The sequence below is a fragment of the Peromyscus maniculatus genome, chromosome 5 (genome assembly GCF_049852395.1).
Source record: "Peromyscus maniculatus bairdii isolate BWxNUB_F1_BW_parent chromosome 5, HU_Pman_BW_mat_3.1, whole genome shotgun sequence".
In the NCBI taxonomy this organism is placed as follows: domain Eukaryota; kingdom Metazoa; phylum Chordata; class Mammalia; order Rodentia; family Cricetidae; genus Peromyscus; species Peromyscus maniculatus.
Window position 1 is genome coordinate 103,725,625 of NC_134856.1, and position 15,705 is coordinate 103,741,329.

The 15,705-nt window shown below is 41.6% G+C and overlaps 2 protein-coding genes across 2 annotated transcripts; both read right to left on the reverse strand.

Annotated features, from left to right (window-relative positions):
• Positions 1-1,782: 1,782 nt before the first annotated feature.
• Positions 1,783-2,724, reverse strand: LOC102921883 (olfactory receptor 2B2-like). Its single transcript, XM_006988914.2, has one exon. The coding sequence runs from the start codon at positions 2,722-2,724 to the stop codon at positions 1,783-1,785; it is 942 nt and encodes a 313-aa protein (XP_006988976.2).
• An 11,749-nt stretch (positions 2,725-14,473) lies between these two features.
• LOC143273527 (olfactory receptor 2B2-like) lies at positions 14,474-15,440 on the reverse strand. Its single transcript, XM_076573610.1, has one exon. The coding sequence runs from the start codon at positions 15,428-15,430 to the stop codon at positions 14,474-14,476; it is 957 nt and encodes a 318-aa protein (XP_076429725.1). The 5' UTR covers positions 15,431-15,440.
• Between the last annotated feature and the right edge of the window lie 265 nt (positions 15,441-15,705).

The following is a 15,705-nucleotide window of genomic DNA, read 5'->3' on the forward strand; positions in this document are numbered from 1 at the left end:
TGAAAAGTGAATGAAGTAAATGGTGGAAATCATTGTATGATGAGCTCTTGTGAGATCATGTAAACTGCAAGTAGTGCTCTAATGGTTAAGGGAGAAAAATGTATGGACTGAAGAAATTGTTCAATTTGCCAACAAGAAGTTTGATTCAGATTGCAAAGTCCAGCTTTATTATTTTTATTTATTTATTTTCAGTAGATGAGATTGAGTTAGACTTTAAGAGAGGTAGAAAGTACAGAAATGAAAGAATTGAAGATTTGATGAGAAATTTAGAAATTATAATTGAAATTTTTAGTGTAGTGTTGTTTCTTAAATAGTGTAGAATTTTACTCTTGATCTCATAAGTGTGTACTTCTGATTAGGGAGCAGAAGCCATAGACAATTTTATAAAATTATTCTATATCGATACATGTCAGAAAAAAATAGCACAGTTCTGATTTTTGCATGTAGATGTGAATATTCATGTGTATTAAAATGTATTGTTTTGGGGGAAGAGATCCACAAACATGCATTTTAGACCCTGAAATGTGTAGGAAATCTTGCCAAGCATAAAAATGGTATGAAGCCTAAAAATGTGAAGCTTGTAGGGTCAGCTGTTTGGGGGGATCTTAAAAAGACAGTTCCTGTGTCATGGAGAGCCTTTAGCTTTGGATCTACAGGTCCAGTCCCTTCCCATGCTGCAGCAGTTCAGGGATGGGGTGGATGTTGGGGTGGGATAACCACAGGCCTGGTTCTGGGACTGGGTGGTAGCTGGGTTGCTCAGCTTAACAGCTTTCCCTCCTCATCACCATTCAAGTGAGTTCTCCACTGTGAGCTGTGGGTAGCTCACACAAGGAAGGAGGCAGCAAGAATCAGGGCCAGTTCTCCTGTTCTCCTGCCCTGAGGGCTGGCTCACCCTCACCCACACCATCAGGGACAGCTTTCTATTTTGCCCATGAGAGGTGCAGGACCCACTCTCCCAGCTGCTGCAGTTGGTAAGGGACAGGTCCAGCTCTCCTGCTCTCATGTCCCAGAGGCCAGGTCTCCCTCCCACCTGGGGTGACAAGGGGGATGGGAGGAACTCACTGATGCCACCACAAGGTAGATATGGTGGTGTCATCTCTTCTGTTCTCAATCAGGGCCATTTCCTCTGCACACACACACCCCACACCCCACATGCCAGGCAAAAGGGTCAGCTCTAGTGTGCAACCAAGGCAAAGTTCATGGCCCCCTTTTCTGTGTGTTGCAGCCAGTGAGGGGAAGGAAGAGGTCTCCCAAGGCAGCAACAGGATATCCATCAAGATTGGTCCCAGTGAGGTCCCAGTATTGATGGTGTAGTAGAAGCCAGAGGCCTTCAACTAGACCAATGACTAATTGCAATGAACACTTACAAGTTAGAATGTATGGACTAATGGGTAAACTTTGTGCCTCACTGTGTCAAACTACAGCTTCCGCACTAAGACTGTTGTTTGTTAATATGGTTTTTTTTTGTTTTTCTTTTAAACTTTATTTTATTTTTTGGAGGAGGTTGAAAGGGGAGAGGACAAAGGGCAGATAGGAAGGGATGGGGTTGAATGGGATCCAGTTGCATTATGTGAAATCCACAAAGCAGCAATCAAAAGATATTTTAGAACAAGTCACATCTCAGGGTTAGTGAAATGAATATATCTAGGCAGCAAAACACTAATATAGATGTCTGTCAACAAGATTTTATTTGAGGAGGATCATCATAATATTTCCATAGGGAATAAAACAATCATCTGGCTGTAAGAATGTATACTAATAGTGCTGTTATTTGGGCAACCCTTATTTTTTAATCACAAAGGCCCTTGCTATCAACCTCTTAAATGCTCCCTTTACCTCTTTGTTCCTAAGGGTATAGATGAGGGGGTTCAACATGGGTGTGATGACCGCATAAAAGAGGGACACCATTTTCCCCTGGACCTTGGAGGCAGGGGATGGAGGCTGCAGATACATGTAGATGGCAGTACCATAAAAGAGTACCACCACAATTAGGTGGGAGCCACATGTCCCAAATGCCTTTCGCCGACCTTCAGCTGACCTTATTCTCAACACTGCTTGGACAATGAAAGTATATGAGATAAGGATGAGAGTCACAGGTATTAAAAGGAAGACAAAACTTCCAAAAAATAGCTCAGCTTTAATTGTTGTGGTATCCACACAGGACAATTTGAGCAGGGCAGGGACTTCACAGAAGAAGTGATCCACTTCCTTGTGACCACACCGTGGCATCTGAAGAGTCCACGTAGATTCCAATACTGAGTTGCTGAAGCCACTGATCCAACATGCAGCTGCCAACTGGAGGCAGCGCCTGTGGTGCATGATGACTGAGTAATGAAGAGGCCGACAGATGGCTACAAACCTGTCAAAGGACATGACACCCAGGAGTAAACATTCAGTGCAACCCAAGGCCAGGAAAATGAAAAGCTGGGCCACGCAGCCACCATAGCTGATGACCTTCCGGGTGCTGCATATGTTGATGAGCATCTGTGGGACTGTGCTTGTGGTGTAGCACAGGTCCAGCAGGGACAGGTTAGTGAGGAAAAAGTACATGGGGGTGTGGAGTTTGGCATCCAGGCGGGACACAAGAATGATCATCATATTCCCAAAGATGGTCAGGATATAGGACACTAGAAACACCACAAAGAATGGGAGCTCCAGCCATGGCCGATCTGAAAACCCCAAGAGAATGAATTCCTCTGAGATGCTCTCATTGACCAGACTCATGTTAAATGGTACAGCCTCGGGGTCCCTGGAACACAAGGGGTTAGTAAGCTGGTGAACATGATTATTGGCCTCATCAATTAGTTATGAACTGACTATGCCAGAGTATTTCATGCATATATAAGCTGATCCTGTTAGGTTTGAAAAATGTACTGACAAAAGTTCAATCATCTGTCAAACATTTCATGGGTGTTTATAGATTGCTATGCAACAGTTTTTAACAAAGTGATTTCAAGTTACAGCACTGTATGAGTTTCTACAGCCACAGAGCTTCCTTTGGGGTTGGCTCTTCCATGGATGGGTTTTCTGAGGACTTTCTACCCAGATATCTGCTGTTGGGGCATATAGATATTGTGCCTATTATTTGAATTCACTTAAATCTCTCCCCAGAATCAGTGAGAGTGTCTGGTTGTGGGCATGTGTTACAACTATTTAAACCTTGTTTTCTGACTATTCCTGACGCCCCCCTCAAGTGAGTCCAGACATTATGACATCTATCCAGAAAGTTTTCAGACACAATGTCAGGAGACTTGTCCTCTTAGGCTCATGACAGAGAATCTTTACAAGATTGTTTAATGGTGTGATATTGAGGCTGGCAGGCCTGGCTCATGCACCCCAATCCTCCTTTTCTAACTAGTTTGAATGTCCTAGAAATGCTTTTTGTGTTCTGATCTTCAGGTTCCTCATTTGTAAGACAGAAATACAAATGCATTTTCTGACCTGTTGAGAATCACAAGGTCACCCCACTCAGCCTGACTCTGGATAGGAACACAGTGATACAAGGACAGAAATGCCCCTGAGATTCCTTTTGATCTTGTACAGTGTTCATTTCCAAATGGGTGAGTGGTGCAGATGGTTATGTGATAACCCTAACTGTTAGGTTCAATTCGAGGGGCCTAGGCAACATATCTGAGTATGAATGTTATCTTCTGTGTAAACTCTTTACTAGTGCCTGGTCCCAGGAACATGGGTACTGGGCAATGGGGCACAGGTGCTGGGCCACAGGAGCACAGGTGCCTGGTCCCAGGAACACGGGTGCTGGGCCACAGGAGCACAGGTGGTGGGCCACAGGAGCACAGGTGCTGGGCCACAGGAGCACAGGTGCTGGGATACTTTAGGTGGAGTGAGTCAGAATCCTAAATATCTTAGAAGGAGTCATGTAGAAAGTCAAGCATCTAAAAAGTACGGATCCCAAATATATCGGCCAAAGAATCTGTGTCCAAATTGACTTTATCAATATGAGAATGTATTTTTATCAATTTTATCCATAGTTATTAAATATTAGCAATGGTATTGATTTTCCACCCACTTATTCTAAAATATTTACCCCCTGGTCTGATGGAATTTTATAAACATGAGATAAGAAATACTGTGTCAATGCATTTTCGTGTGTGTGTGTGTGTGTGTGTGTGTGTGTGTGTGTGTGTGCACTGTAGGTGTGGTTTGCACACACACCTGCCGCAGCACACACAGGAAGGTCAGAGGGCATCCTCAGCTGCTGTTGTCTTTACCTTGGTGGAGACCGATTTTCTCCTTTGTTGTTCATCTTGCATGAGTCAGGCTGGCTGGCCCTCCAGATCCAGTCCACTCTCCTCTGTCTCTCATCTCCCTAGAACCAATGGGATTCTGAAGAGCACAGTGTGCTCTAACTAGAGTGTTTTCTGTGGTTTGGACTCAGGTCCTCAAATCTATGTGATAAGGCATTTATCTCCTGAGTCACTTTCTCATCATCTCAGCAGAGTTTATTTTTTGAGGTATTCTCTCATGTATCCCAGGCTGGCCCCAAACCTGCTCACATTTCCTTTCTGTGGCACCTCATTATTTTATGCTTTCTCAAACTACCACATATTCTTATGAGAGGTTCTTTCACGTATAATGTTTTCTAAATTTGTAGATAAACAATAAGTCTTTCCCCCCACACAGCTAATAAAGAGAAGGTTTTACATAAAATTTTCTCTGTGAAGAGATGAACCCTGAAGGCAGAAGCTTGGGTTTCTATGTTCCTCTAGCTTAGCTTGCTTTCCTGAGAGTCCAGATCTGCTTGAGCAGCAAACAGAAGGGACAGCTGACCTGCTGTGAAGGCCATGGTCCCCACCGAGATGACAAATGTCCCCTAATGCTCAAATCCTAATGGGAGTTTATTTAGAAATTTCTTATATATTCTACTTACCTCTGATTTAAGCATGAGAGACAGAAAAATTAGTTTTGACTTCCAATACTCCTGACATTCAAACAGAATTAACTCAAAAGGCACAAATATAATGCCATTTCCATATACTAGTCCTGGACTTGTTCAGGTGAAGTGAATTCTTCTTTAGTTCTGCTTGCAGGAAGAAGTCTCAAGGTCTGCAGTCAGAGCACACTGGATGGTGAGCAGAATGCATGGGTGATGCCCAGAAAGTGTGGTTCTGGAGTCAATTCGATTACTCTTCAGGGAGCGAATCACTATCTTTTAAAGAGATATTTTCGGGTTCATTTTACAAAAATGGGGAAAATACATTTTCAGCCAAATACTGGTTTTGGCCTCTGGTAAAAATCTCAACCCTGTTCCTCCCTTTATACTATCCATAGGGGCTAACCAACCTCCTGATCCAATGGGAGACATGGAGGAGATTAGGAAGGGATGTCACCCTTTAATTGTTGTTTGGTTCAGGATAAACATCTCCAGGGACCAGTTCCTCAACTGTGTGAGACTCCAGCAGTGATGATGGGAAAACAACAACCAGAACATCTGAACAACTAACAACTGCATTTTGTGCCCAACAGGGCTGTGTTTACACTTGTCAATTATTATTCAAGAAGTTCGCTAAAGTCATTCCATTACTGTTGTTCTTTTTCCTTTATTTTTTTGTTTGTTTTTGTTTTTTGAGACAGAGTCTGGATATATACCCCAAGCTGTCCCAAAGACCAGCCTCCTCCTGCCTCAGTCTTCCAAGTGTTGAAATTGAGGAGTGTGTCTCCATATTAATTTACAGGGGTTTTTCTCCACATGGGTTCACAGGATTGTGTCACCACATCTGGTCATCATTTAATCAGTTCTGTCAGAAATCATAAAATTCATTTAATGTTCCCTAAGATGCCATCTATAATCATGTCCTCATACCTTTTATTTCCATCCACATCAGGAAAGAGACTGATATTTGACCAATCTTTCCAAATTGCTTATTAACTTTGTCTATTATATATTTCATATACAAAAAATTGTGAAAACATGTATTTATATCCAATATATCCAGAATACCTTTTCTTTCCTGGGTTCATTCTCTCTATAAATGAAATGAAAGCAAGCTTCAAATGGAGGTTCTTTGATGCCCATCAACCTTTGATGAAGTAGATCAGTGCTGCCGGGAGCAGATGTGTCTTACTGTCATAAGAGGCTCAGATTATTAAACATCTTAAATGTCATATTCTGTAGGTCTTAAAGTGTTTGACAACCATCTGTCTATTGATATATATCTGTTTAACCTTGAAAACATACCTAACATGATTACAAGTTTGATTATTATAGATGGCTAACTAGTAACCTGTATTTCTTAATTATACATTACATTTGAAAATGAGCTGCATAAGCATAAAACCCCAAACAAGCATAGAAACATACATACATTATAACAAAAGTAACTTTAAATTTGTATCAATACAGCAAAGTCTACAGCATTGTAAAATATTTGAGGTTAATAGTCATCTTTTTATCCCATATTCCTATATCACTATTAAATGATGACAAATATCCATAACCTACCAAATAACCCAAAACCACCCACCACACCTCTTGGGAATTTGGGCATCATGTTCTCTAGACTGCTCCCTGTTGTCTGGGGATGAGGACATCTTTAGGAGACTCTGAGAAAATTAAGTTAATGGTCAAGTCCTGGGAGAGCTAGCTGTTGTCTAGTCTTGGTAAGGTGGGAAAATGTAGGACTTATCTGAAGTCTGGCTAGAGTAGTCTGTGAAGCTGGACCATCATCTGCCAGTATCCTTGAAGCTGCTCTGGATGTAGAACTCCGTGGAAAGTGCAACAAATGCACCCTGAGAGATTGGATCTTCTGGGCCACCTGTTCTTATTGGTGTCTGGTCCCATGCTCTGAAAACACACAAACTTTTAAAGGTAACACACATATTTTCATTGACACCCCTATGGAATGTGCAGTGTGCACAAGTCAGTTATAGATGATTTTTTTGTTCTGTGTTTGAGCAGCTAAAAGGTATCTGTCAACTTTAGAAGTCCATTTGGACTGTACAACCAAACAGTAATATAAATTTACCTCCATGCCACATGAAAGGATGGCATGTAATAATTAATCACGAGGGTCTGTAGCCAACAAGATTTATCATGTCTCATCTTGTGTCCAAGCTGGTCCCTTGAAGAGGGATCAGCTTCCATGTCACCTGTCTTGTAGTCTTTCTTAGCTTCCTCTTCCATGTCTGTAGCCAAGATACTCAAGAAGTCTCCCCTAGTCAAATCTCATCTTTATTAACATGGAAGGAATCCATAACCTTTTGTTTCCTTGGAAACGAAACCATAGCCTCTTCTCCAATGTAACACATTTTCAGCCTTCCCTTTTAAAGTTAAGGTATTCCTAAAGGTGGTTTAATTCAGCAGTCCCTTCCACAATTCAATGTCTCTCAGCAGCTGTTGTCTGTTCATTAGCATTCTAAAATTTCAAAACTAAAAACGCGTTAGATAAGGTCCAAACTCCCAGTGTTATACTATTTCCCATCCTTATGTAGTTTCTTTTTTCCTTTCTTTTTTACTTCTAACTTCAAAGACTTTATTATTCTTACACTATTTATTTTTTGTGATTGACTAAACTCTATTTCTTTTATTTCTTAAGCCTACACACTTTGTTAAACACACTGTGAGATGTTTATAGGTTTTATCCCCCTCAGAACCTGCTTTACTGGGTATCTGTAAACTTTTCTTTCTGCTTGAGCAAAACCATAAAGCACTGGGTAGCTTCGCTCCTGGTGAGCTGGCAGCTCAAGCCCACAGGCAGTGACTGGGGTCTATGATCTGGGACCTGCATGAGAGACTGCAGGACTAAGAAGCCAAGCTCGGTTCTGTTTCTGTGTGTTTGGAACCGTTTTTAAAGTTTTCTCAGGTCTTAAGTGGAAATGTGGACAACTATATTGGGTACCTTTTGTAATCAGACTTCTTCTTGGGCTGCCAGCTCACAAAAATGACAAGGAGATTGATTATTAATTATGAAAGCTCCACCTATAGCTTAGGCTTGTCCCACTAGCTCTTATAACTTACATTAACCCATTTCTATACATCTACATGTTGCCCTGTGACTCCTGGCTTTTACCTCTCTTCCTGCACGTTCTGCTTCCTCTGCAGCCAGCTGGCAATCCCACCTTCTTTCTTCCTTCAGAGTTCTCTGTCCCTAGAAGTCCCACCTCACTGCTTCCTGCCTAGCTAATGGCGAATCAGCTCTGTATTAAACCAATCACAGTGGTATATCTTTACACACTGTAATCAAATATCTCTCAACAACCATGGTCTTCAATGCTCCTACTAGGATGGCCCATTAAGCAACATTTAAAAGCTTTCAACAGCTTTTCTAATTCACAAACCCAAAGTCCATATTTCTTCAAACAAAAATATGCTTAGGCCAATCACAGCAATACCCAAGTCTCTGTGCCAACTTCTGTCTCAGTTAGGGTTTCTATTGCTCTGAAGAGTCCTCCTGACCACAACAACTCTTATAAAGTTAAACATCTAGTTTTGGTGGCTGTCACAGTTCAGAGGGTTATTCCATTATCATCTTGGTAGGAAGCAAAGCATCATGGTGGAGGACATGATGCTAGAGAAGGAGCTGAGAGTTCTTACCTCTTGACTCATATCAATAGGAAGTGTTCTGAGACACTGGGCATGGCTTGAGCATTTATGGACCTCAAAGCCTGCCTCCACAGTGACACACTTCCTCCAACAAGATCACACCCACTCAAACAAAACCATAGCTCCTAGTAGTGCCATGATTCAAACGTTTTACTTTTGACTTGTAATTTTTGTATATTTATGTGCCTCTGTGTATTTATATCACACGTAATCAGCTCCTTGCAGAGCTCAAGAATGCGTCAGATCCCTGGAGCTGGAATCACAGGTAGCTGTAGCCACCCAAAGCAGGGTCTGGGAATGAAATTCATGTACCCTGGGGAGACAGCCGCTCTCTTCACTGCTGAGTCACTGTTCCGTTTTCTTTGACATCTGTGGTTAACACCATGATCCAAAGGAACTTGGGGAGAAAGGGGTTCATTCCAGCTTACACTTTTAAGGGTGCAGTCTGTCACCAAGAGAAGTCAGGGCAGAGACTGAAGACAGGAGCCTGGAGGCAGGAACTGAAGCAGAGACCATGGAGGAGTGTTTTTCACTGGCTTGCTCTCTGACTCAAGCTCAGCCTGATTTCTGATATGACACCAGCCCAGTTATAGCGCCAGTAAGAGTGGACCGGCCCCTGCCATGTCAACAATGTTCAATCAAGGTAATCTCTCACAGGCTATGTTCAAGACTAATCTCATTTGGGAAAATTCTCAGTTGAGTTTTCTCTTTCAAATAACTCTAGCTTTACAACAAGTTGACAATAAAATCTAACCAGAGCACTACCTCTCCAACTCCTGAATGAAAATCCTTAGAGGTCGCATTGATGATTGATCATCGTCATGGATCCTAAATGTGTAACAGGCTTTTTGGGGGGTCCACCAGCCAATTCTCAAATCATGACATGGAAAATTGTTATTAGTTATGAATGCTCAGCCTTACCTTAGCTCTTGTTGTAATCTGTTTCTCTTTATCTATGATTTATGTCAGGGCTTTTTACCTGTCTTTCATTCTGTTATCTTACTTTCTGTTTCCTCTGTGTCTGGCTGCTGGCTTCTGGCCCAAGGCATGTCCCTTTCTTTCTCCCTTATTCTCTCTCATTCCTCCCCTCTCTCCTCTTCTCTCCTTCTACTGATTCTCTCTGCCTGCCAGTCCTTTCAACTACTTCTCTCTACTGCCTGGCTATTGTCCTCCATCTTTTCATTAGACCAATCAGGTGTCTGAGACAGGCAAGATGAAACAGCAACACATCTTTATATAATTAAACAAGTGAAACATAAACAAATGTAACACACCTTTACACAGTTAAAGCAATATCCCACCACATAAACAAATATAACACATCTTTGCCTCATTAACGTAATCTTCCGCAACACAAACGTCATCATGAATCCTCAGGGCACAAGGGATGAGAGATTTCACTGAGTTGCACATAGAGGAAAAAGAGATGTGACGTAGAACCAAATGTGTCCAGGAGTCAATCAAGAAGACCTGACCACAGTGACCACTGTTGAAACAGGCAAGGAGCTGCCCTACTCTTTCCTTCTTTCCCACCACTCCAGAGTGAAGCCCTAGCTGATATTATGAATTCAAAAGTATGGCTTCTAGAACTTCAAAAACTAGGTTTGTTGTTTAAATTCAACAAGAATTGGGCAACATATTATGGCCTTTGGGTGACAAATACAGCTGACTGCTTCATTGATCCCAAGATTTTATCTTCTGGAAACTAACCAAATTCATCTTATATTGTGGTTGCCAGAACCATGGACTTTTTGGATTAGCAGGGGTCTTACAAGCTGTGTAGTCTGACTTCCCTCAGGTATTTGTAAATGTCAGAGATATTCACCCATTTGTGTCACTGCATACTTTATAGTGTGACATCTATGACAAGAATTAGAACAGATTCCTGCAGCTCTCTTCTCAGATGACAAGCCATCAGTCAGTCCAACTTCTCTATGACACCTCCTATATCATACCTCATTTTCTCTGTTTTATTCTTTGGTCATTCACAGACATCAATGTGTCACGTTTGATTTCACTGTAAAAATATTTCTGAAAAAGAACTGAAATAGGAAATCATTAAGCAGATTTTAATTTATCTTTATTTTATATGCAATTCTATTTTCTAAGATTTTTAGAAATGGTCCACTCAATAAGCATGGTATAGCTTCAATATCTTTATGAATCCTTTCTTCTGTAATACTAAAATTAACTTCTTGATTTTTATCCATTGGTAGGGATTTTGCTCTTTATGAAAGAAACTGTATTTCATGAGCATCCTTCCAATGCTGATGTCAATGACATCAGGACAAAGTACTGCCTACTCCGTGCTGAATAAACCCATGCCTTAAGAAAATATCAAGAGTTTTGATATTCTGATTCCTCAATTTGTCACTCACTCCCTATTCTATGAATTCATTTTAGTTGCAAAATAGATTGATTAAAATGCAAATCCCAGAGCTAAAACCATTGTTTGTCTTACTTAGATTTCTATAGCTATGATAAAACACAATGACCAAAAGCAACTTCGGGAGGAAAAGGTTAATTTCATCTAATGCTGGCTGGTCTGTCATCTATGAAACTCAAAGAAGGAACTCAAGGCAAGAGACCAGAGAAAACTTCAGCTACAGAAATCAGAGGCAGGAACTGAAGCAGAAACCATAGAGAAACGTGTATTGCTGATTAGCTCATAATGGTTTGCTCAGCCTGCATTTTTTTTGCCTTCAAGGTCAACCTGCCCAGGGATGGCACTACACACAGTAGCTAGGGCCCTTCTACATTAATCATGAATTGAGAAAATGTCCTACAGACTTGTCTACAAGTCAATTATTTTTATTTTTTTTTGGTTTTTCCAGACAGTGTTTTTCTGTAGCTTTGGAGTCTGTCCTGGACTAGCTCTGTAGCCCAGCCTGGCCTCGAACTCACAGAGATCTGCCTGCCTCTGCCTCCCGAGTGCTGGGAATAAAGGCGTGCGCCACCACCGCCCGGCATCTACAAGTCAATATTATGGAGGCTTTTTCTCAATTACAATTCCCTCTTCTAAGATATACTTAGGTTTATAAGTTGACAAAACCAACCAGCAAGTGTTATTATCAGTGTGCTATCCCAAGTGAGGTTCTTATGGAATATGTTATCAGTCATATTTCAGTATCTTGTTGTAGATGTAACCAACCGTCTTATTAAATAAGAAACACAGAAACATTGTAAAAGAGAAAGCCGAGAGGTCAGAGCTCAGAGCTAAAATCTCACCCTTCCTCCTGCTGTCCCAGCTTCGCGAAAGAGAGCTACTTCCTGTCTGTACGCCTTTTTTATAGTACTATTGTTCTGCCTTCTCATTGGTTGTAAACCCAAACATGTGACAGCCTCGTCACTGTCTGAATGTACAGCCCCCTAGGTCTTAAAGGCATATGTCTCCAATGCTGGCTATATCCCTGAACACGCAGAGATCTATGGGATTAAAGGCGTGTGCCACCACCGCCACACTCTTGCTATGGCTCTAATAGCTCTGACCCCCGGACAACTTTATTTATTAACATAACAATCAAAATCACATTTCAGTACAATTAGATTACCACCACATCTTGTAGTGTATGAAATGATGTAGATGAATGTATATTGATTTTTGTTAAATTTTACCGGCTTATTTCTTGCTTTTATTCTTATTTCATACACCTTTTAAATAATTTTCTCTCATTCCATTGTCCCTTTTCTATCATTTATTCTTATGTGTATTGGTGTTTTTTCTGCTTGTTTATCTATGCACCTCCTTTGTGCCCATTACTCTCAGAGGCCAGAAGTTCAGAAGAGGGTGTCAGATCTCCTGGGACTGTAGTTACAGATGGTTGTGTGCGGCCATGTAGAACTGGGAACCAAAGAACACTAGTTGCTTTTCCAGAGGACTGGGGCTCAATTCCCTCCATCTACATGGTGTGTTATAACTGTCTGTAACTCTAGTTCCAGAGGATCAAATGCCCTCTTCTACCCTCCATGAACATTGCATACATATGGTGCATAAACATTTAGGTAGACAAAACATCAGTACACATAAAAACTAAAATAAAACTCTTCAGCACTTTGCTGGGTCCTGAAAGGCCATATAGAAGATGTATGAATCATGGTATGTTCTACCTCAAGAGAACTAATAAAGATTCAATAAGCATTCTTCTTTCATATGAAAAGTGAATGAAGTAAATGGTGGAAATCATTGTATGATGAGCTCTTGTGAGATCATGTAAACTGCAAGTAGTGCTCTAATGGTTAAGGGAGAAAAATGTATGGACTAAAGAAATTGTTCAAATTGCCAACAAGAAGTTTGATTCAGATTGCAAAGTCCAGCTTAATTATTTTTATTTATTTATTTTCAGTAGATGAGATTGAGTTAGACTTTATGAGAGGTAGAAAGTACAGAAATGAAAGAATTGAACATTTGATGAGAAATTCAGAAATTATAATTGAATTTTTTAGTGTAGTGTTGTTTCTTAAATAGTGTAGAATTTCACTCTTCGTCTCATAAGTGTGTACTTCTGATTAGGGAGCAGAAGCCATAGACAATTTTATAGAATTATTCTAGATCTATACATGTCAGAAAAAAATAGCACAGTTCTGATTTTTGCATGTAGATGTGAATATTCATGTATATTAAAATGTATTATTTCTGGGGAAGAGATCCACAAACATGTATTTTAGACCCTGAGATGTCTAAGAAACCTTGTCAAGCATAAAAAATGTGAAAATGTGTATAAAGCCTGAAAATGTGAAGCTTGTAGGGTCAGCTGTTTGGGAGGATCTTAAAAAGACAGTTCCTGTGTCATGGAGAGCCTTTAGCTTTGGATCTCCAGGTCCAGTCCCTTCCCATGCTGCAGCAGTTCAGGGATGGGGTGGATGTTGGGGTAGGATAACCACAGGCCTGGTTCTGGGACTGGGTGGTAGCTGGGTTGCTCAGTTTAACAGCTTTCCCTCCTCATCACCATTAAAGTGAGTTCTCCACTGTGAGCTGTGGGTAGCTCACACAAGGAAGGAGGCAGCAAGAATCAGGGCCACTTCTCCTGTTCTCCTGCCCTCAGGGCTGCTCATCCACACCCACACCATCAGGGACAGCTCTTCTGTTTTGCCCATGAGAGGTGCAGGACCCACTCTCCCAGCTGCTGCAGTTGGTAAGGGGCAGGTCCAGCTCTCCTGCTCTCATGTCCCAGAGGCCAGGTCTCCCTCCCACCTGGGTTGACAAGGGGGATGGGAGGAACTCACTGATGCCACCACATGGTAGATGTGGAGGTGTCATCTCTTCTGTTCTCAATCAGGGCCATTTCCTCTGCACACACACACCCCACACGCCAGGCAAAAGGGTCAGCTCTAGTGTGTAACCAAGGCAAAGTTCATGGCCCACTTTTCTGTGTGTTGCAGCCAGTGAGGGGAAGGAAGAGGTCTCCCAAGGCAGCAACATGATATCCATCAAGAGTGGTCCCAGTGAGGTCCCAGTATTGATGGTGTAGTAGAAGCCAGAGGCCTTCTACTAGACCAAAGACTAATTGCAATGAACACTTACAAGTTAGAATGTATGGACTAATGGGTAAACTGTGTGCCTCACTGTGTCAAACTACAGCTTCCGCACTGAGACTATTGTTTGTTAATATGTGTTCTTTGTTTTCCTTTTAAACTTTATTTTATTTTTGGGAGGAGGTTGCAAGGGGAGAGGACAAAGGGCAGATAGGAAGGGATGGGGTTGAATGGGATACAGTTGCATGATATGAAATCCGCAAAGATTTAAGAAAAAAAGTCATATCTCTCGATTTGTGAAATGAATATATCTAGGCAGCAAAACACTAATATAGATGTCTGTCAACAAGATTTTATTTGAGGAGGATCATCATAATATTTCCATAAGGAACAAAACAATATAATTTATCAGCTGTAAAAGTTATACTATTAGAACTGTTATTTGGGCAACCCTAATTTTTTAATCACAAAGGCCCTTGCTATCAACCTCTTAAATGCTCCCTTTACCTCTTTGTTCCTAAGGGTGTAGATGAGGGGGTTCAACATGGGTGTGATGATTGCATAAAAGAGGGACACCATTTTCCCCCTGTCCTTGGAAGTGGGGGATGGAGGCTGCAGATACATGTAGATGGCAGTACCATAAAAGAGTACCACCACAATTAGGTGGGAGCCACATGTCCCAAATGCCTTTCGCCGACCTTCAGCTGACCTTATTCTCAACACTGCTTTGACAATAAAAGCATATGAGATGAGGATGAGAGTCACAGGTATTAAAAGAAACACCATACTGATAAAGAACAGCTCTGCTTCATTTGCCGTTGTATCCACACAGGACAACTTGAGCAAGGCAGGGACTTCACAGAAGAAGTGATCCACTTCCTTGTGACCACACCGTGGCATCTGAAGAGTCCACGTAGACTGCAATACTGAGTTGCTGAAGCCACTGATCCAACATGCAGCTGCCAATTGGAAGCAGCGCCTGTGGTGCATGATGACTGAGTAATGGAGAGGCCGACAGATGGCTACAAATCGGTCAAAGGACATGACACCCAGGAGAAAACATTCAGTGCTACCCAAGGCCAGGGAAATTAAAAGCTGGGCTACGCAGCAACCATAGCTGATGACCTTCCGGGTGCTGCATATGTTGATGAGCATCTGTGGGACTGTGCTTGTGGTGTAGCACAGATCCAGCACGGAGAGGTTAGTGAGGAAAAAGTACATGGGGGTGTGGAGCTTGGCATCCAGGCGGGACACTAGAATGATCATCATATTCCCAAAGATGGTCAAGATATAGGACACTAGAAACACCACAAAGAGTGGCAGCTCCAGCCATGGCCGATCTGAAAACCCCAAGAGAATGAATTCCTCTGAGATGCTCTCATTCACCAGACTCATGTTAAATGGTACAGCCTCGGGGTCCCTGGAACACAAGGGGATAGTAAGCTGGTGGACATGATTATTGGCCGCATCAATTAGTTATGAACTGACTATGCCAGAGTATTTCATGCATATATAAGCTGATCCTGTTAGGTTTGAAAAATATACTGACAAAAGTTTAATCATCTGTCAAACCTTTCATGGGTGTTTATGGATTGCTATGCAACAGTTTTTTTTTCTTTTTTCTTTTTTTATTTTACAACACCATTCAGTTTAACATAATAGCCACAGAT

Coding starts and splice junctions, on each gene's coding strand:
- LOC102921883 (XM_006988914.2), bottom strand. CDS start 2,724: ATGAGTCTGGTCAATGAGAGCATCTCAGAGGAATTCATTCTCTTGGGG.
- LOC143273527 (XM_076573610.1), bottom strand. CDS start 15,430: ATGAGTCTGGTGAATGAGAGCATCTCAGAGGAATTCATTCTCTTGGGG.